The sequence below is a fragment of the Palaemon carinicauda genome, chromosome 19 (assembly GCF_036898095.1).
Source record: "Palaemon carinicauda isolate YSFRI2023 chromosome 19, ASM3689809v2, whole genome shotgun sequence".
NCBI lineage: Eukaryota > Metazoa > Arthropoda > Malacostraca > Decapoda > Palaemonidae > Palaemon > Palaemon carinicauda.
In genome coordinates, this window is record NC_090743.1 from 6935031 (window position 1) to 6958755 (window position 23725).

Consider the following 23725-nt stretch of genomic DNA (forward strand, 5'->3'; position numbering starts at 1 on the left):
CAAACAGGGTTCTCTTGGTAAACAGCGCACTATATTGTTGATAGCCTCTTCTTGAGCCTCACTCTATCAATTACTTCAGGACTTTCTATGACAACACTCTAGCTTGATCAAGTCTATGAGTTCATCAAATTCCAAGATAGAAAAGACACTCTTTACCTTGGCTCTCTCACATCAACAACTTCATAACCCATTGCAACAGTAAGACACTGGTATGACGTACCTTCTTCAACGTTGGTCTTTCCAGCACCTATAATGTGTAACCTTCAGCATCTCTCATGACCTTCACAAAAAAACTTTTCCAAGGACACTTTCTTTGATTTTTCTTTCACCACAGGCTATTTTTTCTAAAGCATGCAATCATTGCTAGTTTCTTAATAAGTATCAGTAAAAGGCATAGAAAATTAATAAACTGTTTTATGCATACAAGACTTATAAAAAATTAATCTAACTATTTTTTATTCAATACACAGTAGTACCTATACAAAACATATAGCCAACCTTTCCACTTACGCTTTACACTATTCCTAGCACATTAGCATTATCACCAGGCCAATGAATGACCATTTAAAAATCTTAATTTAGCTGATGTGTTAAGTATCTGAAGAACATGAACTGTTTCTAATTAGAATATTTCTGGAAATATCTGAAAAATTCAATATACAGTAAAAGCTCAGTAATTTTGTGATAAATGCTAAAATCTTAGCTTTTAAAAGACTTTTCTAAAATAAACTAATCAGTATAAATATACAATTTACATAATTTGCATAATTCTTAAATTTCCAAATATTTACAAAATTTGACAGGGTTAGCGAATAAAAATTTACATCTTATGGAGGCAAAATTAAAAATATGGACTTCTATTTAGTTCTGTAATTTCTGAGCACAAACTTATATTATAGAAATATTTGAAAAACGGATAATCTATTTTTGGGTGAGATAGCCATGTCGTCCTGATGGAAGCTACTTAAAGGAACCTTCCATCAGGAAGACATGACTTGAGCCCAAAAAATATATTATCAATTTCTAGTATGGCATTTGCTTATTGATTTCATGAAGATGCAGTAGAAATGATTGTTAAAATGTTGTAAATTTGAAAACTTTATCAGTAAATATCAGGGACTGCATTGTTTTTAAGTTAAGGCTTATTTATTGAATGCAATATCACCTTTTTAGTGTGACCTATACATACCAAAACAAATCCTAAGAAACATCTCGAATGTGGAACAAAACCTTCAGTTTTCATTTCATTGTTTTCTTAAAAAGATATGTATTTCAGATAAATATTTTTTCTTTAAAAACATATTTACAAGATGACTACAGTATTTTATTTTCTTTAAACTGATCTGCTTAGAAATAATTATACAATAAAATCAATGCCTCTCTCAAGATATTCTGATAAAAAGAATGATAAAATCTGCATAGCATGTTCTTTTTAAATCACAAAATTACATGGGCTTTCTCTTCTATATAAAAAAGCAGTTCATTCAACACACAAGAGAGGTAATCACAGTTTAAATATATTAACATCTTAATTACCTCGATTCTGATGCCGTATATCACACCATAATAGCGATAGAGAATTTTCACATAAAATAATATTAATAAAGATTTTGTGAGAAGTTTTTACCAATCAAAATTTATCACTGTATAAAGCTTTACGAGTATATATACTGTACTGTACGTACATACATTTGTGACAACCTTCAAACTCTATAAAATCTGGGAACATATCTTCTAATATACATACGGTGATTCAATTTGTAAAGGTGATAAAGGGTGTCGACAGATGAAGGGATAAAAGGCTAGGGCAACAGAATACAATAGTGTATGTGGCAAGTAGTTGGGAGTGACTACTGCCACAACAAGGGTCAGTTGGAGCCTTCCTGCGATTCTGGTGTCGAATCCGGTTCCGACGGAGATTGCCGCACTAAATCTAGATTAGATAAAGCTTCGATGGCATCTGTGCGCTGAGCCTGAGACATTCGCTGAACAATGTGAACGATTGTATCCATAGCAATTTCTGGAAACTCCTGAAACAAAACGGGATAAAACTTACAATTACTATTTTATGAAAAATTTTGAATGACTGGAATTAACTTTATGTAATAAGTACTCTAATGGTTTATTAAGAAAAATATGAGGCGCTAAATCCAATATCAATCTACACACAATTGGAAAAATATTGCACAAAGACATTGTAGCTAGTCATAGTAAAGGAGATTGCAACAATGGAAACCCATGAGACAAAATAACTTGGTTCTATTATTGCTAGGAAGGAATAATGACAACTCACAGTGGAATAAGATTTTACGGCATAACCAATTTTTCATACAAACCCATGAATAATAAATAAGTCATTTCTATTTTGAGCTTTTAAATCAATACTCTACTTATCATCTACTACTTCACGCTTCATAGTCCTCAGTCATGTAGGCCTGGGTCTTCTAATTCTTCTAGTGCCTTGTGGAGTCCAGTTGAAAGTTTGGTGAACTACCCTCTCTTGGAAAGTGCGAAGACCATACCCAAACCATCTCCATCTACCCCTAAAAGTTCTGTAAATATTTTTTTTACCTCATTGACAGGTTACTTCTAAATCTTCAAACATACTTCACTGTCCATAACTTTAATCCATTCTAGGTTGCCTCTTTACAACTAATAGTCTACTGATTGTGATACAAAGAGGGTGGGGATTGTCTCCACAAGGAGGAGATGATAACTGACTCTGATGTTATCCAGAACTCAAGGTTTTAATCCAACCTCATGCAAGGATCTCCAAGCCCCCACTGATTATGAACTGCCCGAGGACAAACAGAAACCGCATATCATTGTTCTATTTTTTGTGACAGTCTTGGTTGACAAATGCCATCCCATACCAGAATGAAAGGGTGACTGATACCTTTTAGCTGGCATCTGCACGATGGGAGTTTAAAGGTCGCTAATAGAAGGAAGAGGCAAAGGATAAACTAAGACCAGACAGCTGTTGATGAATCAGTAGATAGACATATCATTATTACTTGCTAAGCTACAGTAGGGTCCCGAATTATGCGAGAATTTGGTCGATTAATGACCTCGTGTAAATGGAAAATCGCGAATTTCGAAACACACAACTAACGAAATAATTCCATTGTGGCCATGGCAACCAGCAATTTGCCTATTCAAATGTGTTTACTACCCATTTCCAATACTTTCTTTGTACTATACTGTATTTCTTTATAATATCAAATTGTTTTTGTAAATAAATAAAACATTTAATATACTTTAAAGTTCTAATAACTTGAAAAATGGTTAAAATTATAACCAGGATAGGTGTAAACACCATATATTTCCCGTTACAACACAACCCAAAATACAGACAAATTTTAATGTTTGTCATATCTATTGTATAATACAACTGGTGAATAGCAAAACCATCACTCTATAGACTAGCTTGTTGTATGATTGAAAATCCAGAATTATCAAAATAAAGGCGATTTTATATCATGCGTTTCCTAAACACGCTAAAAAGCAGAATAGAAAACGACAACCAATGTTTTGTTTACGTTTATCTCTGATCACAACGAAGAAACAGACGCATTTATACATCTGTGTTTTTGAATTGACAGCAATTTTACCAAGTATAGATTATATGTTGAATTTGTTATTACCAATGTTCTAATTATTTTTTATTAGAACTTTCAAATAAATGAAATGAATGCCATTTATGAAATGTTTTTCTTTATGATGCCGCCTGAAACGGAAACCTTCCATTTGTTTACGCTCCATCTTCGATCATAATAAACAAACGAATGCATTAAACACACATGATCTAAGTCATAACTAATGATATTACAAACATTTAGTAAACATTATGCTATTACAAATATTTTACTTACCGTATCCATATAAATTCCTAAATTCGTAGCAAAGCTGGAAAATTTTTTTTCCTTATGCGTTTACTCCACAATAGCAAACTGCCGCTAATGACAGAGTGATAACTTACGATAATTCTAAACTGTTACGAAAGATAATTGTCCTTTCCATATCCAAAATACTTTTCCTAACTTCAGTTATAAGTCAACTTGTACCCACCTCAATTATGGATCCATATGCAAAAAAGGTAAAGAAGAAAGTACTAGGCCTATTTTTAAAGTCACCGAACAATTAGGTTACCGCTATAACGTTCGATGAGAGAGAGAGAGAGAGAGAGAGAGAGAGAGAGAGAGAGAGAGAGAGAGAGAGAGAGAGAGAGAGAGAGAGAGAGAGAGAGAGGGATGGTTTTAAAGTACTAAACAATAAATATGATAGGTTATAACACATTGGTGTTTATGTAATATTAACTGTATAGATGGTTTGAATAAGTTAAGAAATGGTGTAAACAATTCTTTGTTATTGTATTCGCGCGGAAGCTAGACATCAGCTGATGTGATCACAGCCAAAAGTAAAACAAAAATAAGTTAGCAATACTCGATTTTTAAAACACACCCGAAATTTTACAACATAAGTACATGTTTTATTATAGCGCAATTGACATTTAAAGAGTAAAAATTTTCTGGAATAGAATGGTGTTTCCTAAAAAATAGTGGTTTGCTGACGAAATCGGTTACCGTATTTTAAGCTATGATTGAAATGGATGTATACACGGTATAATTTTTTCGTTTTGTATTTAATTGACACTTCAAGAAAACCGATTTTGGTTTCTTCATCTATTTGTAAGTATTGTATAACGAGAGAGAGAGAGAGAGAGAGAGAGAGAGAGAGAGAGAGAGAGAGAGAGAGATATGACGAAGGTTACAGACCTAGAACAGGGGAGGATGAAGGTGGGGGGAGTGTTGAGATAGCCTAGGTGGACTCGCAGGGGAGACGGTAGGAAAGGGGGAAGGGGGGATTTGGTTGCCAGTGGCTAAAAATAGATTCTGTAAGACGGTAAAGGGAAAAACGAATCCCATCGAATAAACAGAATAAGGAAAGGGAATAAGATTCTGAGGAATAATAGATATAATGGAATGAAAATGACTAGATGGTGTTAGTTGTGATAAGAATAATTTAGATATTTGAAATAAGAGTGTCTGAGGAGGTATAGAAGGAATTCGTGATAAATATAGAGGAATATCAAAGGATACAGTTAGTTTGCATTAAAGGGTTTGTTATCGTTTATCGGCAGTGAATAGCCTAAACTTCGGTAACGAGTCGTCAATATTTTGTCATATTTTAAACAGTATACATTTGATTTGCAAACATTGGTTTTGTAGAGTAGACGGTAAAATAAAATCTAGAGAGAGAGAGAGAGAGAGAGAGAGAGAGAGAGAGATTTCTGCCATCAAATCTCTCTCTCTCTCTCTCTCTCTAGATTTTATTTTACCGTCTACTCTACAAAACCAATGTTTGCAAATCAAATGTATAACCTACTGTTTAAAATATGACAAAATATTGACGACTCGTTACCGAAGTTTAGGCTATTCACTGCCGATAAACGAACCCAGTCTACTCGTGAAAACCTTGAACGCCCAGAGGGAAAAATAAGGCTTTTAAATATACTGTACTAAACAAAAATAATGCTTTAATATACCATCATTAACACTACCATTACAATTATCGTAAGGTTGGAGAAAGATAAAGATTGCCGAGAACGTAACCACATTTCTGTTTACATTTTGTCAGCTGGACTCGCACAGTTAACAGTTGATTTCATTGTTGTGGAATTTTATCCTTAAATAGGCTATTCATCATGAAATTATGTTAATGAAATGTAATGTTAATATTGTTTTGTAACATTTATTATAAATCACCGTATTTAGGGCTACCAATATACTTAAAAAGACTATAGATTTGATACATTTTGTAGTGCTTGACTCGCGAACTTTGAACAGCCTCGTGGATACAGAAAATTTATTTTTGAAAAATAGCGATCGTGGAAAAGGGGAATCGTGTAATTCGAACACGCTTAATTCGGGACCCTACTGTACAACCCTAGTTGGAAAAGCAAGATGCTATAAGCCTAGGGGCTCCAATAGGGAAAATAGCCCAGTGAGGAAAGGAAACAAGGAAAAAATTATTTTAAGAACAGTAACATTATTAAAATAAATAATTCCTATATAAACTACAAAAAACTTTAACAAAACAAGAGGAAGAGAAATTAGATAGAATAGTGAGCCCAAGTGTACCTTCAGGCAAGAGAACTCTAACCCAAGATAGTGGAAGACTATGGTACAGAGGCTATGGCACTACCCAAGACTAGAGAACAATGGTTTGATTTTGGAGTGTCCTCCTAGAAGAGCTGCTTACTATAGCTAAAGAGTCTCTTCTATCCTTACCAAGAGGAAAGAAGCCACTGAACAATTACAGTGCAGTAGTTAACCCCTTCACTGAAGATGAAATGTTTGGTAATTTCAATGTTGTCAGGTGTATGAGGACAAAGGAGAATCTGTAAAGAATAGGCCAGACTATTTGGTGTATATGTAGCCAAAGGGGAAAATGAACTGTAACCAGAGAGAAGGATCCAATGTAATACTGCCTGGGCAGTCAAAGACGGGTGGCTGGTGCCCTGGCCAACCTACTACCCTAAATGACAAGGACAGATGTTGAGACTACTGGAAACAAGGACCTAAACTCTTGAGCCATGGATTACAAACCAGGTGTATGTCACAGAGTTTTCTGGTGTAATTATCTGCAACAATGAAGTCGAACAATAGTCTTCCTGCCAGGAAAAAAACACCAGGGTCACCAATTACCATTCTAGTCCTTGTAGTGGAGGTAAGTTCTCCGCGAGCTCCTGGAACAGCATTTTAGGAAGTAGAAATAGTTCGAGTTGGTCAGAGATTCTCCTGCCTCTGATGTGCAAGGAAGACAACTGGCTTGAGAGGTCCTTGCTGGCTGCATCACATTCTCTCATTAAAAAGTTACAAGGATGGATAATTAGATATGATGAGCTCCAAAAAAGGACTATTCTTTAATAATAAATATGAATGTTAACAACTGATAACTGAATAAGGATGTCTAGCTAAAAGATAGGAGATTACATTTCACTTATGTTAAAAGCTCTACAAACAAACGTGACAAGAACATTAGTACCTACCTAGGAGTTCATGTTGTGCTTGCAAAAACAGTTGCTCTCTTGTCTGGAAGACGATTATACCATGTACAAGTCTGGGAACTATTTGACTGATGGGTTTGCAATAAAAAAAAATCTTGATTTAGAGCAAAAATTACCTACCTTCATTATTTCTTTAACCTCAGAGATAGCAGCATCTCTTCTTAGAAGCTGTAATTTCTCTGAAAGATATGAGGAGCTGGTTTCATCAGTGGGAGTAGAACTAGTTGATCCACAGTCTTTATTTACGAGGTTCTCCTGTTGCATCTGTTGTTCCAACCAAAGGGCGACATCTTTATTGCTATCCCATAGATAAGTCTGAAAATTTAGCACAAGAAACATGTAAAGGTTATCTTTGTTACTGATGAAATATAGGAGCATATGCCCTTCATATTTCTACAAATGGGTAGAATATTGATTAAAAATACAGTACTGGTAATTTTAAAAAAAGGGATTTTGACGAAGGAAAAATCTATTTCTGGGGAGAGACCTGTGATGCCCGGTGAAAAGGGTCCTTCTTTACACTTTTCTAATATAAATCTTCCAAATATACTAGAGAAAGATAAAAGCATGGAATGCAGAGGTTACAACCCTCGCACGAACACCTTGTTGGTGTCGTGTATTTAACAAGGGCGTGTGTAAACCACTATTCACAGGCTGTCTTCCATTTAGATAATCCCTTCATCAAAGGGGAGGGCCGTGACAGGCCCTATAGAATACAGTTGGACTACTCCACCGACACCTACTACTCGCGCTCTCCAGGTCATCCTTCTGTTTTGGACTTGCCCGCTAAGTCGTTTTTTATTTTGTTAGGTGTTTCGCAAGTGATTTCTGGTTATTTTTTGTTATATATAAAATGCATTACCACTGTACTAGCCAAGAGGCTTGTATCATACTGGGTTTCAGAAGAGCAAAAGTATTGCAGATTCCATAGAATGTTTACTAACTTTTGGATGCATTGCTGAGTAAAACTATAGTAGCATATATGATGAACTCTGCAAACAGTTTGGCTATTCTATTTATACTTTTAGAACTAAAAATCATCATCATAAAAATTACTTACTTCTCCCGATCGTTTAGCTTCATAGAACCAACGTTTCAACAAAGATTCAACGTGAGCATCTGATGCATCCTTCTGAACTTGTCTTATCTCCTCCTTTACTCTCTCTTCCGCTAGAAGACGTCTAAGTCTCCAGTATAGAATCTGTCGACTTTGTGCCCAGGGTACAACCCCTTGAATTACTCCTTTCTCTTGCATTCTTACAGGAGTATCATGTAGGTCTGCAAAAGTTACCGCAACCTGAAAAAGACATTATTTTGAATATTTTGACCTCTTCACCAACAGCATATTACAAATTTTATAATAAAATAGAGAAATAGTTTTTAAAAATCTGATATAAAAAAACATTAACATTCTTTCAGGGAACAATCAAAAGCAGGATTTAATTATTTTATCTAGCCCAAGCCTAAAGAAAAGAAGAAAGGGCAGGATAAATAAGTAGCAGCAAGTGCCTTGTGTTTTAAATGAGATTAGAAGTTACTTTTCAACGATTTCTTCCTCCTATGCAATAAAGTGATACATAAAATACAGCTTTACATGATAAAAAAATACATTGAAAAAAACTACAGCTACCTACAACGTTAATCGACATAGTTTCACAAAATAAAATTATTCAATTATTTCAAATAATAACTTTACAAACATATGAACAATTATGGTATTCACTTATCAGAGTACCATAATCATCTTCTATTACCTCTAAATAATAGTAATTTTCAATGTTTCTTGAAAGAATCAACAATATCCAAGATACTACATGTACAAAAAAAAAAGCAATGGGATCAGCTTTCCAATTTTCAGACTTGTACATTGAAGAGAAAAAACCTTGTAGTATCATAGCTTTATTTCTATCGTTCCCACAATACAGAATAGCTGAAAATCCCAGAAAACCAGTGATTTTTAATGGATTTATCTCAAAAAAAATTTTTATAATAAAACTACTGATGATTACAAAGTAATGTAAGAAATTGATCAACGAGTGTCAGTGAAGATGGTAATATCCCTAGATGAAATTGTTATCAATTTTTAAAAATCCAAAGAAAAAAGCTTCAACACTATATGCTCCTAATTCAGTCTGGCTCCCTTATCCATGGGTACCATACGGATATTGAATTCCGTGAAAATAACAGGGGCCTTAAACTCTACGCAAGTAAAGATAATTTAAAGTTTTCAATACAGAACTTGTAAATATATAAAATAAATACTTTGAGTAAAATACTGTACAAACAATATCAATATGCTCTATCTCTTTACAGTACAGTGTGGGTGTGTATATATATCTATCTATCTGTAAACTAAATCAACATAATTACCAATAAAAAAAATTTAAACTTGATGTAGAGTGATGATTTTTATACATTTGTTGTATTAAATAGAATATACATAAAATAAAGATACCCTGTCCCTACACAAGAATTCTTTAAAAAATTACCTGATGATATATTGGCAATAGAATATCTTGCCTCTCCTTAATCTTTTTCCTTGTGGCAGCTTGTTGATCACTTGGAAGATCAGAGTCTGACAGAGACTTGTTCAGCTTATGAATAGTTGGATCCAGTCGAGACATGGCCTTCACAATGTCCTTGTGTTTAAATTTGATTTCAACTGTTCCTTCTGGTTCCAGTACCCCACCTCTGTCAAAAGCATTATAATAGATAAATGATCATTCAACTGAGTAATGCACCTTATCCCTTTTACCCCCAAAGGACGTACTGGTACGTTTCACAAAACTCATCCCTTTACCCCCATGGACGTACTGGTACGTCCTTGCAAAAAACTGCTATTTAAATTTCTTTTTGCATATTTTTGATAATTTTATGAGAAACTTCAGGCATTTTCCAAGAGAATGAGACCAACCTGACCTCTCTATGACAAAAATTAAGGCTGTTAGAGCAATTTAAAAAAAATATATACTGCAAAATGTGCTTGAAAAAAAAAATAACCCCTGGGGGTAAAGGATTGGAAATTTCCAAATAGCCTGGGGGTAAAAGGGTTAAATAAGTTTTCATCAACATTACTGTTTTTTATTGATATTGTAAAAAGATTCAAAGAAACAGATGAATCATATTTTGTAACACTCAAAATGTTAGGATATTGTTACTGCATACCTAGAGAGGGGGTCTGCATACATTTCCATATATCTCTTATTAATTGTTGTGTCGATGACAACCCAGGCACCTCCTCGTAATTCGGCATATGGCGGAACATAGACGAGGATTGGTTGATTATATTCACAAAGTTCATCCACAATGTATGCACCAAACTTGATCACCTGTTCATACATATCTGAAAATAATTTTATCTTGATAAATGCTCAATGCAACAATAAAACAGAATAAACACTGGGGTGTAAGTATTTTAGTGTAATATAAGTTATATTATAATACTGTACTTGCCTTTTAACCTGAAATACCAATTACTAGAAAAAAATTAATGTTTTTCATAAAAACCCATTACCCATAAACAGCCCCCTTTCGTTGTCTTCAAATGTATCAGAAAATGCAGGATTTTGTCCAACAGACTAACAAAGAATGTTAGTAATACTACATATGTGGTACCAGGATCCTCAAGCCAACACCAGGTACTATTAGGTTTCTTTTCATTGTAAACTACAGCAGTCAAGATACTGTATATTTATCTTAATTCTTGCGCAATTCTGTACTTACAATTTGAAATAAAAAATTAAAATACCAGTATAACATTAGGCTACTGAAAATTAATTTTTCAAAATGTTTCGAAAAGTATTTTGTTTCATACAAAAGTATTGTCATCTGAATAAATAAATACAGTGCTTTAAACCATCTGGTGATACCGGCCATGACAAAATCTCCAGGGAGCAATGATGTCATGTGTCAACTTACTTATGATGACATTTTGTAATGTAACCAACAAAGCAATGATATAGGAAGAAACTGAAAATTGCTTTAGAAAGCTGAATATATTTTCTATATAATACAGCTAGAGTGGATATGAATGTGTTGAGGTGGTTTGGCCATGTTGAGAGAATGGAAAATGGCTGTCTGCTAAAGAAGGTGATGAATGCAAGAGTTGATGGGAGAAGTACGAGAGGAAGGCCAAGGTTTGGGTGGATGGATGGAGTAAAGGAAGCTCTGGGTGATAGGAGGATAGATGTGAGCGAGGTAAGAGAGCGTGCTAGAAATAGGAATGAATAGCGAGCGATTGTGACGTAGTTCCGGTAGGCCCTGCTGCTGCCTCCGATGCCTTAGATGACCGCGGAGGTAGCAGCAGTAGGGGATTCAGCATTATGAAGCTTCATCTGTGATGGATAACGGGGGAGGGTGGGCTGTGACACCCTAGCAGTACCAGCTGAACTCGGTTGAGTCCCTTGTTAGGCTTGGAGGAACGTAAAGAGAAGAGGTCCCTTTTTTTGTTTTTGTTTCATTTGTTGATGTCGGCTACCCCCCAAAATTGGGGGAAGTGCCTTGGTATATGTATGTATGTATGACTTATGGGTACATGAACAGATGATGCCAAAGTGCGTCATCGGGTCCTCAGAGGGTTAATAATCATAGCTACCAGTAAGCATACTACTGTATTGCATAGTATTTTCATCTTCAAATCTTATTCGATTACAATATTACAGCTAATACATGATATACTGTATTAAAAAACTGAAAAACAATATTTCATAGATGCTTTTGTTTCTAGTAAGATAAGATAAATCCGTATAGTCAAATACAAGTAATTGGGGGTAGATTTAGCACATCTGATCATATTTTATCATACAATCTATGTAAAAAACCATTTGAAAACAAAATATAACGCTGTTCCAAGTCAACTTAAAGGCTGAAGATGATACATTCGTAGCATGTTATAGTCAGTAGGCATCATTTGTCTCATTGTTTAATGGAGGCATTAGTATGTTGGATGGAAAGATCATGAATCATTTAAAAATTTTTAATGGTTACCATCGACATTTCCCATTTTTCTGAAATGAGAGCAATATGAATATCACGGAAGGTTCATAAAATTACGTGTTGTCTAAAAAGTGGCGAAAAAGATGGTGGCTGGGCCCAAACTACAGTAAATGCCCAGGTAGTATTGTCTCCAGCAATAGTACTGGTTCTCGGTGATAATGTGTTATCGGTTGTCAAATGAATATTTCAACATTGGAGGTGCTGTGACCAGTTTAGTAAAGCCTGAAATTGTGGATCTCCCTTATAAAAACTTAAGTCTGTCTTTTGTACATCGAAACAGAGGTACTGAGATAGGGATGACAATATTTCTTTTGTATTTCATGTCCTATTGGATTCCCTGTTCTAACTTTTAACAGGAAGTTCTTGAGGGACCCCCCAGCATCCCATCCCCTCAAAAATAGAATATGATGTTATTTTGGAAGTAGAAAAGTATGACTCATATCATACTTCCATAAAAAAAATATAGCATTTAATTACAAGATGTGATGATAAGAGAGAAGGGCAGATTCATTCTATTATATTCTAATATTGGAGAAAATTAAAGTGTTTAACCCTTTTACCCACAAAGGACATACTGGTACGTTTCACAAAACTCATCCCTTTACCCCCATGGACGTACCGGTACGTTCTTGCAAAAAACTGCCATTTAAATTTTTTTTTTTGCATATTTTTGATAATTTTTTGAGAAACTTCAGATATTTTCCAAGAGAATGAGACCAACCTGACCTTTCTATGACAAAAATTAAGGCTGTTAGAGCAATTTCAAAAAAAATATACTGCAAAATGTGCTTGAAAAAAAATAACCCCTGGGGATTAAGGGTTGGAAATTTCCAAATAGCCTGGGGGTAAAAGGGTTAAACACAGTCAAAATTACCTTTCATCCCTCCTGAAAATCCTCTCCAGTTGGCGAATATTATGAGGGGTAGGCCTTCATGGTTGAAATCACAGATGGCTTGAGATGTCTTGTATGCAGAGTCCGGGAACCAAACCTGACCAGCTTGAGATACAGTCTGGAAGATGAATATAATAAATTCCTTTAGAATATTGTTCTTTAGAAAACTATATTAATTTCTCTATACCCAATCCATTACTTCTTTTGCCAACTTTACTTGTCAGGAAATTTTCTCACACAAAATTCTTCTGAATGAAAAGAGCTAGAGTTGAGAGAGGGCACAGTTAGTGTGTGCAAAAATTTGTTTCCAGCCATCAATCCAGTTAATAGTTTGTGCAGTCTTAACTTCTGAAAGTGAGTAATGGGTCTAGGAGGAGGGAAAATGTATCGATATGTAAGGATTGTATGGAATATTTAATTTACCAGGTAAAGTTACAATTTTCATCCAATCTAGGTTGCACTTTGTTGGAGTACGTTTAAACATAAAAAAAAAATACATGGCTAGAATAATGTTATAAAGTTATATAATGAAACTAAGATGAAAAAAATGAATTATAATGATGAAATATATTATTCTCACACTCAGCTGATGTTCATATCGCTTCTACTCAAAGCTGTATTGACGTTTACCCCAAAATAAAAATTCCCATTCGCTCCTTTTGTAAAACTAGTTGAAGACAATATATCAACCTTCCTTTTCAATTCTTGAAGTAGAAAACACAATCATTATTCTCCTAACATTACTGATTAGTGGGGAGGAAGGGGGAATGTATATGAACATCAGGCGAGTATAAAAATAATAAACTTTATCATTAAAATTCTGTTTATTTTAATGAAACTCTCTTTATTTTCATATTGGTAGATCTCACACTCTCATGGGGGTGGAATAGTGAAGAAAACAGTTGGGAAAGTAACAATCAAGATTAATAATTTTTCTACTACTCATCACTAGTTTTAAAGTAACCTATCCTAATCTCAAATAAACACATACAGTATAACAAAAAAACCTTTGAACTTTCTCAATGAGAAAGCTAAAGGTACAACTTAAACAAAGTTTAAGCAAATAAATAGACTAAATTCTTATTTACACAATTACTCTCACAGTTACGACAACACTTAATGCTTAGTAAATTTCTAATAAAACCAGTTTCTTTTAGATATAACCTTGCAAAAATGGACTATGTGAACCACTGTATCATTGTGAATACTCCTTTCTAAACATTTTTCACACAAACTTTAAGTCCTTTTTCTGACTTGAAACCAACTCCCTGTGTGACCTTGTCACCAGTTAGAGAATAAATTCACTAGTTGAGGTGCTATGATGGGTTCAATAGAGCCTGAACTTATAGGTCTCTCTTATATACAGTACACCGAGTCTGTGTTTTGCATGTTGAAGCACTGACCCTATGGTAGGGAAAACAATACTTCCTTAACATAATTCTGAGTCAGGTTGGATTCCTTATTATAGCCTTAGCAGTTAAGTCCTTGGGGATTACACAGCCACCTAACCCCAAGAAATAGATAAATAAAAAGGCAATACACCTCCAGTTATATTATCATACTTACTTTTGCCTCTGAATCTGGATTAGCTGGATCTGCCAAAAGATTGAGTTCCATTGTTCTTGTTTCGACACAAATCACACCCACGGGGATGCCTCCCAGCCTCGCCCGCCCACACACTACTGTTTGTGCCCATGGTTCCAGAATTTCCTGAAAATAGCGCAGGAATGTTTTTTTGAAAGGGTACAATTTCCAGCATGAATAAATTTTCAATCAATAAACAAATTGATTTCTAATATCTTTACTTGAAAGTGTTACTTTATTCCTTTCTGGATTAAAAACATCACGATTAATACAATACACACTGGAATTACTTTCCACTAACATACATTGAAAGTAAGATCATATAACAAATATTACAAGAAAAATCATATCTTATTTCATGAAATAGTTCTAAATTACCTGGAATGAATCCTTATCAAAGAATCCACTTTCCCATTCATTTTGATTTGATGATGACATTCTACCAGCCAACAAGTACCGAGGATCATACGAAGCTCTGCCTGGTGTAAACGTTACCTCACGTTCAATTGGATCCACGAAAGGAATGACTGGAAGTGGAGCACCTTTGGCCTGATAGAGAAAAATTATTACACTTCATTAGCATAATTTAACTTCAGTAAATAAATAAGACTGAAGAATACTATGTATGATAATATAACCTAAATCCAACTGAAGTTACATCAATAGTTCCTAGAGTATCAACAACAGACTCCTCCTTCAAGACTTAATTGCAGATACACACTAAGTATCCAATGTAAACTATATGCCAAGTTTGTGGGTATCCTTAAAATAAACATAGGATGGTCTCTCAACAGTCCTAATTAATTATGACAATCAAAACATATGCAAAGCAAATAAGCATACAGACCTTGCTGGTAACACTAGAAAATGACATGATATAAAAAAATTGTGAGGTGAATGACCTTACAACTCTCAACAAATGGCAAGTCTAATAAAAAAAGTTCAAACATTTATGAAATATGCAATACAGTTTAGCTCATAACAAAGTTAAACATTTTATCAGCATTGTAACTTAAAGTATATGAAACACAATTTGGCCAGGTCTATTACTGCATCATTATTATTATTATTATTATTACTAGCCAAGCTACAACCCTAGTTGGAAAAGCAAGATGCTATAAGCCCAAGTGCTACAAAAGGGAAAAATAGCCCAGTGAGGAAAGGAAATAAATCAATAAATAAATGATGAGAACAAATTAACAATAAATCATTCTAAAAACAGTAACAATATCAAAACAGATATGTCATATATAAACTATAAAAAGACTTTATGTCAGCGAGTTCAACATAAAAACATTTGCTGCAACTTTGAACTTTTGAAGTTCTACTGATTCAACTACCTGATAAGGAAGATCATTCCACAACTTGGTCGCAGCTGGAATAAAACTTCTAGAATACTGTGTAGTATTAATAAGTAGAATTAATAAGTGAAAATAAGTACATACCTTGGGGACAAATGAGAGCCATTTCAACATGGTATATATTCCCTCCAAATCATTAGGAGCAACATCATGAGATACACCATTATTATGCATAATTTGCACACCACCCAACTGAGAGTTGCTGCTATAAACTTCACGGCCAAGTAACTGTAAAAGAAATTACCTCAATCAAATTAAATGTTCAATTTAAATAAAAGTATGATGTAGATATTTAAATAAGTTATCAAGGCATATGCAAAAGCTCTATGCTTGTACGTATATTATTCTATACTAAATCATTCTAAATAAATAAATACTTTATAAAACTACATACTGTATGTGTGTATATATATATATATATATATATATATATATATATATATATATATATATATATATATATATATATATATATATATATATATATATACATATAATATATATACATACTGTACTGCATGTGTATATTATTCTTTGATATTGGTTTGTGATAAATGGTTATGTGTATGTCAAGAGCTTCATCTATATGGAAAGTTAAATTAATATATCAGAAAAATAAGAAATAAAAAACAAATTATGAGAGAGAGAGAGAGAGAGAGAGAGAGAGAGAGAGAGAGAGAGAGAGAGAGAGAGAGAGAGAGAGAGAGAGAGAGAGAGAGAGAGAGAGAGAGAGAGAATATGTCTCAATATTGTACTAAACATATTGTAATGCACTGTACACCCTTATTCATATACATTTATCATCACTTTATCTGCATGCATGAATTTCAAAATAAACAGTGTGCATGTAATAATAATTAATACACACACACACACATATATGTATGTATGTATGTATACACATATTTATAAATATTGCAATTGGTTGTAGAAAACAAACCTTATTCAGAGCCCTGTATCCAGTAAGTATAATGTGAGAAGACTCTACTTGCACGACTCTCTGACCTAGACGGACCAAATAGGCCCCAATACCTATGGCTCGACAAGTAACCATAGAATAGGTTACTATTTCACGATATGCTTGTGATGTCTCCCCGGCAATCATACCAGAATACTGTAAGTTTTCTACGCCAAGTCCATTATCCTTTCCTGCAAAGAAATTTATACATAAATACAACTCACATAGAGTAGTTTAGTACCTTGGTTTACATGCAACTTCGAATAGGAGCAAATTGGGATTCAAGCATACAAATTCAAATTGCATTATGAGCATTGCATTGGTCTGCGAACAAAAACTTCATATTATAAGGGTATTTTTTGTATACAATTACTAACTAAACTACAGTACCCAATACGCTTTCCACGCCGTACTCACACTGTATTATGTCGTAACCAGACAGGTTCCTTGTTAAGTTGAATGTAAGAGCGTAAAGAAAGATGACCAAGTGTCCAGAAAGCCCATATTCAAGTGATTCAGTTAATGATAATGAATGTCATTCAAGAAAGTGAACTCCTGATATTTTACATAAAGTTCTAATGATGGGAGAGTCTCCCTCTAAGTAGTAAACCCTCCTTTTTTTTCTCTAAAGAGAGAATATGGATATATAACAGACCTTACTTATCAAACCTTGGAATTTTTTTCTTGTCTCAAATGAAATGCACAAAAAAAAAAAAAAAAAAAAAAAAAAATTCCCACGCAAAAATGGTAAATTGTTGTCTAAAGGAAGAATATGGAAATACAAAAGACACTACTCAACAAAACCTTGGTCAATTTTAGTAGAAAGTGAGAACATGGAAATACAGGACACAAGATATCCAAGAAAAGCTCTTTTCCCCAGAAAATACAGCCAACAGTCTCCATGAGCATACTTTAAACACATGCAGAATTTTAGGTGTTACTGGCTAGTACAGTGGTAACGTTTGTCTAGCATTTCGCATGGCAAGAGATCGATCTTGCCCAGGACCGTGAGTTTAAGCTGTTTACTGGGGAGGCTACTGCTGTGGTAAGGCACCACAGTGGGGGGTTGGGCTTGCCCGGCTGACGTTCTGGTGAGCATCTATTCTGATGAACCGGAACTGAAACCAGTCACCTTTAACCTTTAACTTCAACCACAAGGAACTAATTGAGAAGGTTTGAGCAAAATTTGATAAAATGAACATTCACAGTTACTCTCTTAGTACAAAGATGGTGTCAAGGAACTAGGTAATAAATCTGCAAACCTGACCGTTTTATGTCTCGGATTCTGAGTGTAAATAACTTGAGTTAGAATCCATACTTAATCTTGATATGATCTATAGCACCATTACTTGTACAAATCAATTAGATTAATCTTTAACATTTGAGCACTTAGTTCTGGAGTCTGCATTTCTATCAATATCAGATAAAACACCCTAATCTTATTATGCGAGGGAATCAGTCTACAATCTTTTAATTTTGGTAACATTATGAAAGAATAACTTCATTAAGAAAACCATAACGCGTAGTTGTACTTCTGCCAGGAGAGGACAGTAAACAATATGCAACACCATAAAATCATTGCATATGTATAAAGGCTCATCATTTTCGATACAGTGTATACAGTAGAGAAATCTGAACCTTATTAGAGTGACTTAAACATTGGATTTATGAAAACCCACCATATAATTGGTAAAATATGTTTTAATCCTTTACTCACTCACTTAATACCGAAGTGCCTTTGGAGTCTTTGACAGATGAACAAATGGGACTTTCCCTTCTTACCCCATGCCACTAGCCAACTACCTAATAAACAATTCAACTATAGCTCCAGTTCCTGTTTCGTTACTATGATCCACTTGGTTATCATGAACTCTTGTAGTACCAACTCCACCTATTCTGCATAAGTTTTTAAAAACAATTTGGCATATATCTGTATTTCAAAACCAAATAATGACATACTTCTAACTTCCTTAAAATATTGCTAACACATAATCCATATTTTCAAAAACCAATTAAGCCAAAGATGAAAAAGTTAGTCTTCATGGGGTCATCTATGCTCAGTAATAATAGACCTATTGTGATGTCACTCCCACTTAGCACCACCTATCAGGTCTACTAGGCATCACAGGGGAGGGGGAGATGGAAGAGAGAGTAGGGTAGAATTTTCTATTTGTTTAGAGATCGGGAAGCTGGTAGCTTCGATAATGTCATTGATATAATCACAAGTTCACAATACTTTGAAAACAGCAATACAACCACTCCACATCTGGTAGGGACTATATACTATACTGTTTCTGATATTACAGGCTTTACATAGCAAGAACCAAGGCGATAGCTGAAAAACCACTATGTAAATAAAAGTATCTACAGTATATCTTTTTCACTAGTTTTATAATTTTTCACATTTTTTAATAATTTTTATAAGTCTAAGCTTTTATAAGCCAAAAAATCACTATATAATAAAAAATCTAAAATATGAAAAATACAAAATATATCTTCCATTAGAAACCTGCGATATAAAAGGAGTCCATGATATAGATTTACATTTACATCTATAAATCGGCTATGTATTGAGAGCAATAGCTCAATCATGATATGGTTAGGGATACCGTACATATACTGGCATATCGAATCACAAATTACTGAACATGTGGTATCAAAACTGGAGAAGCTACGTAAGGGACAATTTCACATTGATACTTAAATTTCTAAAAAAATGCAAAGGTGTGGTCATTTATGATATACTTCCCAATAGGTCAAGAGTATACATACATGAGAATTTGCTATTATCTTTTCAGCTGCTTTCATGTAGGGGCATTTGGACAGCAAATTAAGGGCTCTATGACCGATAGATTTCATAATGAACAGCAACATTAAATTGGGTTATCTGGAAGCATAAATCTACTGTACAAGGGTTTAGCTAATCTAAGGGATTCAGCTCTTAAAGGGTTAGACACAAATTAGTTGGAAGTGATGGTCGCAGAAGGCCAAGTTTAATGTTTGGAGTACGACGAGGACATCATCACCCCCTTTTCAACTAATCTCCTCTCATTCAATAAATACAGTACAGTACCACATGTAATTATTCCGTACACTATTAGAAGGCATCAAATGTATGCCAATATGTAACCAAAGCACAGTACCTAACAATAATGATTTCTTCAACATTTATATAAAGTCTGTGCATTAAAAGATGACATGCCAATCCTTACGAATCTAAAAATGAAATATGAGCATTTTACAAGCTTACACTTACCTATGATATGATTTATTTTATACCTGGTTTCCCCATTTTCATCAATAATCTCAGTATGAATTGAGTCAAGTGCAGAAATTTTCTTGTAATCTTCAGGTGTTACATATAGATACTTGAAACCCTGCAAATGCAAAATTTACTTTTATCTACTATGAAGTTAAAGGAAATTCATACTGTCAATGTAAAAATATAGCAAATACATAGCATTACTGTGAAATAAGGAAAAAGAACAATATCACTGTCCAAAATTAACAGCAATTTAATCTTAGTAATATCACCAACACTGATAACCAAAATACTTGGTGGAAAACGTTCATGAAAATGCACTAAAAGTTTACCAAAAATTAAAGCAATGAAAAAGTTAACAACTGCAAAGATAATTAATCTCTATTATACATATAATGTTATGAGTCACTGATATAAAAATTTCTATTCAATAAAGCAAATTTTAAAAGTAATTTGTATTTTTTCCTTTTTCCTTTTTCATTTAAAATAGGCAATGTCTTCAGCAAAGCTGGAACAGCAGTTGAGTTCATTAATGAGATAGTTTACAACAGGCGGTTGTGTAGTACAGTAGCCCTGCCCAGCCACATGTCGAAGAAACTTCACTTCTGACCTACAGCCCAGGACTGAGAGGGTTGGCTGAGGTGGGAAGTTTAACTTTAAAAGGACTCAGGTTTGTATAACTGGGAAAAATACAAACTACTTTCAAGATTTGTCATTTGTTCTTAAAATTAAGGAAACCTTTCATCCTTTAAAGTAGGGAGACTCACTGATTTGTGGGTCAAAGTCCCCCTAGAACTGAACTGGTTGGTCCTTTTTCTTCCCTGCCTGGTCCCATAAGGGAGCAAATATTACTCCAGAAACATTTAAAGGGAAAAATTGGCTGATAAGGCCTGGATTGAACAAAAACATAAGGTCAAAGGATGACTCACTTCTCACAAAGAGGAGTAGTTCAGAATATCATTGGTATATGATGATCAATAGGTTGGTATATATTCCACCATCTACTCTCCTCATCAGGGGAAGATGGGAGAGATAATTCTTTCGATTATCAAGAACAACACTCAAAAGTGTAGCTTACCAGCATCAAGTCAGGTCAGGTGAGCAAAGGTATGACAGCTTAATCACCAAGACTGGGGAAGGAAAGATGAAGGATAAGAGCCAGTCATTCTACCTTCCCTCCCAAACATACATCTACGAGTTACTATATACAAGATGCTTCCTGTACCATGCGGGAGCAAGATTGGCTACACAACTACTTGAGCAGCCACCACAGGACCAAGAACAAAAGTGTCAAGAGACTTATGTATACTACCATAGGTAAATTGCTATGAAGGTGATTTGGCATTCCCAAACCCCAGCCTTCGATGCCCTGCCGACTGCAATATTCCTCTCGAAGGTTAAGGTAGAGTCTACAACCATGACTTCATGAGCCTCGGTACTGACTGGTACCTTGACCCTCTTAGTTATTGCGATGTATGCCCTACGGATTGTATCACAAAGCCAGAAAGAGACAGTGTTCCTCGACGCCTCTTTATTGGTTCTGCCAATGCAAGGTAAGAGGTACTGACATTTGGACCTAAGGTGTCTGGTTCTCTTCAGATAGCACTACAGAGCCATCACAGGATACAAAGTCATCTCTTGATTGCCACTCATTCGCTTCCCTTAGAGAGGGGATAGAGAAAGTTAAAAAAGTGGGGTTGTGTGCTGTAGGATTCTGGGTTTAGCCATGAACTCTGGCACAAATTCAAAATAAGTCCTCCTTTCAACCCTCAGAGTGGGTGATTTAAAGAAAGACTGTACAACTTGCCTAGTCTTTTTGTCAATGCCAAGGCATAGCAAAAGGAGTCTTGTGGATCAGATTTATGTCAGACAACCTTCTCAAAGACTCAAACGTGGTACGCGGATAAGCCTCGAGAACCAGTGTCACATTCCACTCCGGGTTGGGCAAGACTGCTTGACAAAACTAAGGAGCATAGACTATTCCACAAGAAAGAAAGTTCTATACCCTGCAGCCGAAAGACTGTGCTCAAGGCTGATGGATAGCCTTTAACAGCTGTGACTGAGAGGTGCTTCTCTTGGTGAAGGAGGACAAGGAAATATGCAATCTGCGCAAGACTCTCCAACTAGAAAGTACCCCTTCTATGACCCCAATCATAAATGGTTGCCACTTCCCTGGCAGACAGCTGTAGAGGAGCTTTGCAGATATCCAGACATTTGTGCAGTGCCTCACAAAAAGCCTTTTGCACGAAGGTGCTGGATAGTCTCAAACAGTGAAATTCAAGCAGCTTTAGTGGTACCTTTGAAGATGTGGCTGACAGAGAAGTGGAGTAGTTCCCTCTGGACCTCAACTAGAAGTACTAACAAATTGGGATACCAGTTTGCATGTGGTTACCTGGGAGCCACCCGGGTCATTACGAGGCCTGGCATAATCAACTCACGGTTGATCAGCTGCCAGATCTAGCTAAAAGGAGGAAAGGCAAAGATGTCCAGATGACCCACTGGATGTTGGAAACATTCGCTAACACTGCCACAGGTTGGAATGGGGGAATGACACACGGAGAGATACTGTTTAGCTGCGTGGCAAACAGGTTGATCACTGGAGATCCTCAGAGAGCAAAAAGCCTTCCCTCTACACAAGAATGCAGGGACCACTCTGACCCTACAACCTACCATAACTAGGGCAAAATTCAAGTAAAATAAGCTATAATCTCATAATTAAGGGAGACTATTACCAGCAGGTGCAGCGTAAAAAAAATGGATGGTGTGCTACACACAGCCTTTTGTTGGCTGCCCAGTGATTTTATATATTAAGAGAGGTGCTGAACCATCAATTGCTAGAAAATCGGTGATGCACCTATGCTAGAACTCATATATTACTTTTTTTTTTTTAATGTTCTTGTATCTAACCTTTGTTTCTGTATTTTCAATGTCTCACATTTATAATTGAAGTACCTATAATGGGATTTCATGAATGGATGCTATTTCCAAACCACAACTCAACACACTATTGTATTTGTTAACAGTGAATAAAATAACAGTTTCAGACCATACATACTTTATCTGGTTCTGAAAGATCTTCCCAAGCAACTTTGAATAAATGCTTAACCTCCTCTGCCAAGCCGATGCGAGCACCTGAATTTGCTGCTATATAGATCCTCGGGATCTGAAAAGATAATTTCCATCATTAAAATACTAAATGTCATTCACCTGACAGAAAACTGTTGCAGAAACAAATAAGAGATCATATTCATTATATATTTCATACATACATACATACATATACCAAGGCACTTCCCCCAATTTTGGGGGGTAGCCGACATCAACAAATGAAACAAAACAAAAAGGGGACATCTACTCTCTACGTTCCTCTAGCCTAGCAAGGGACTCAACCGAGTTCAGCTGGTACTGCTAGGGTGCCACAGCCCACCCTCCCACATTATCCACCACAGATGAAGCTTTATAATGCTGAATCCCCTACTGCTGCTACCTCCGCGGTCATCTAAGGCATCGGAGGAAGCAGCAGGGCCTACCGGAACTGCGTCGCAATCGCTCGCCATTCATTCCTATTTCTAGCACGCTCTCTTGCCTCTCTCACATCTATCCT

At 35.2% G+C, this 23725-nt stretch overlaps 1 protein-coding gene across 5 annotated transcripts in view; it reads right to left on the reverse strand.

Moving 5' to 3' along the window:
- Positions 1-398: 398 nt before the first annotated feature.
- Positions 399-23725, reverse strand: part of ACC (acetyl-CoA carboxylase) — a 131240-nt gene continuing 107913 nt past the window's right edge. For all 5 annotated transcript variants that reach the window (XM_068393109.1, XM_068393105.1, XM_068393106.1 and 2 more), the window contains 12 exons: positions 23177-23284; positions 20116-20236; positions 16842-17050; positions 15986-16129; positions 14919-15089; positions 14523-14666; positions 12939-13074; positions 10235-10412; positions 9559-9760; positions 8130-8366; positions 7190-7384; positions 399-2030 (listed from right to left, as the gene is read on the reverse strand). In XM_068393109.1, the coding sequence (XP_068249210.1) occupies positions 1869-2030; positions 7190-7384; positions 8130-8366; positions 9559-9760; positions 10235-10412; positions 12939-13074; positions 14523-14666; positions 14919-15089; positions 15986-16129; positions 16842-17050; positions 20116-20236; positions 23177-23284 (2007 nt within the window). In that variant the 3' untranslated portion in view covers positions 399-1868. The remainder of the gene's footprint in view (positions 2031-7189; positions 7385-8129; positions 8367-9558; positions 9761-10234; positions 10413-12938; positions 13075-14522; positions 14667-14918; positions 15090-15985; positions 16130-16841; positions 17051-20115; positions 20237-23176; positions 23285-23725) is intronic.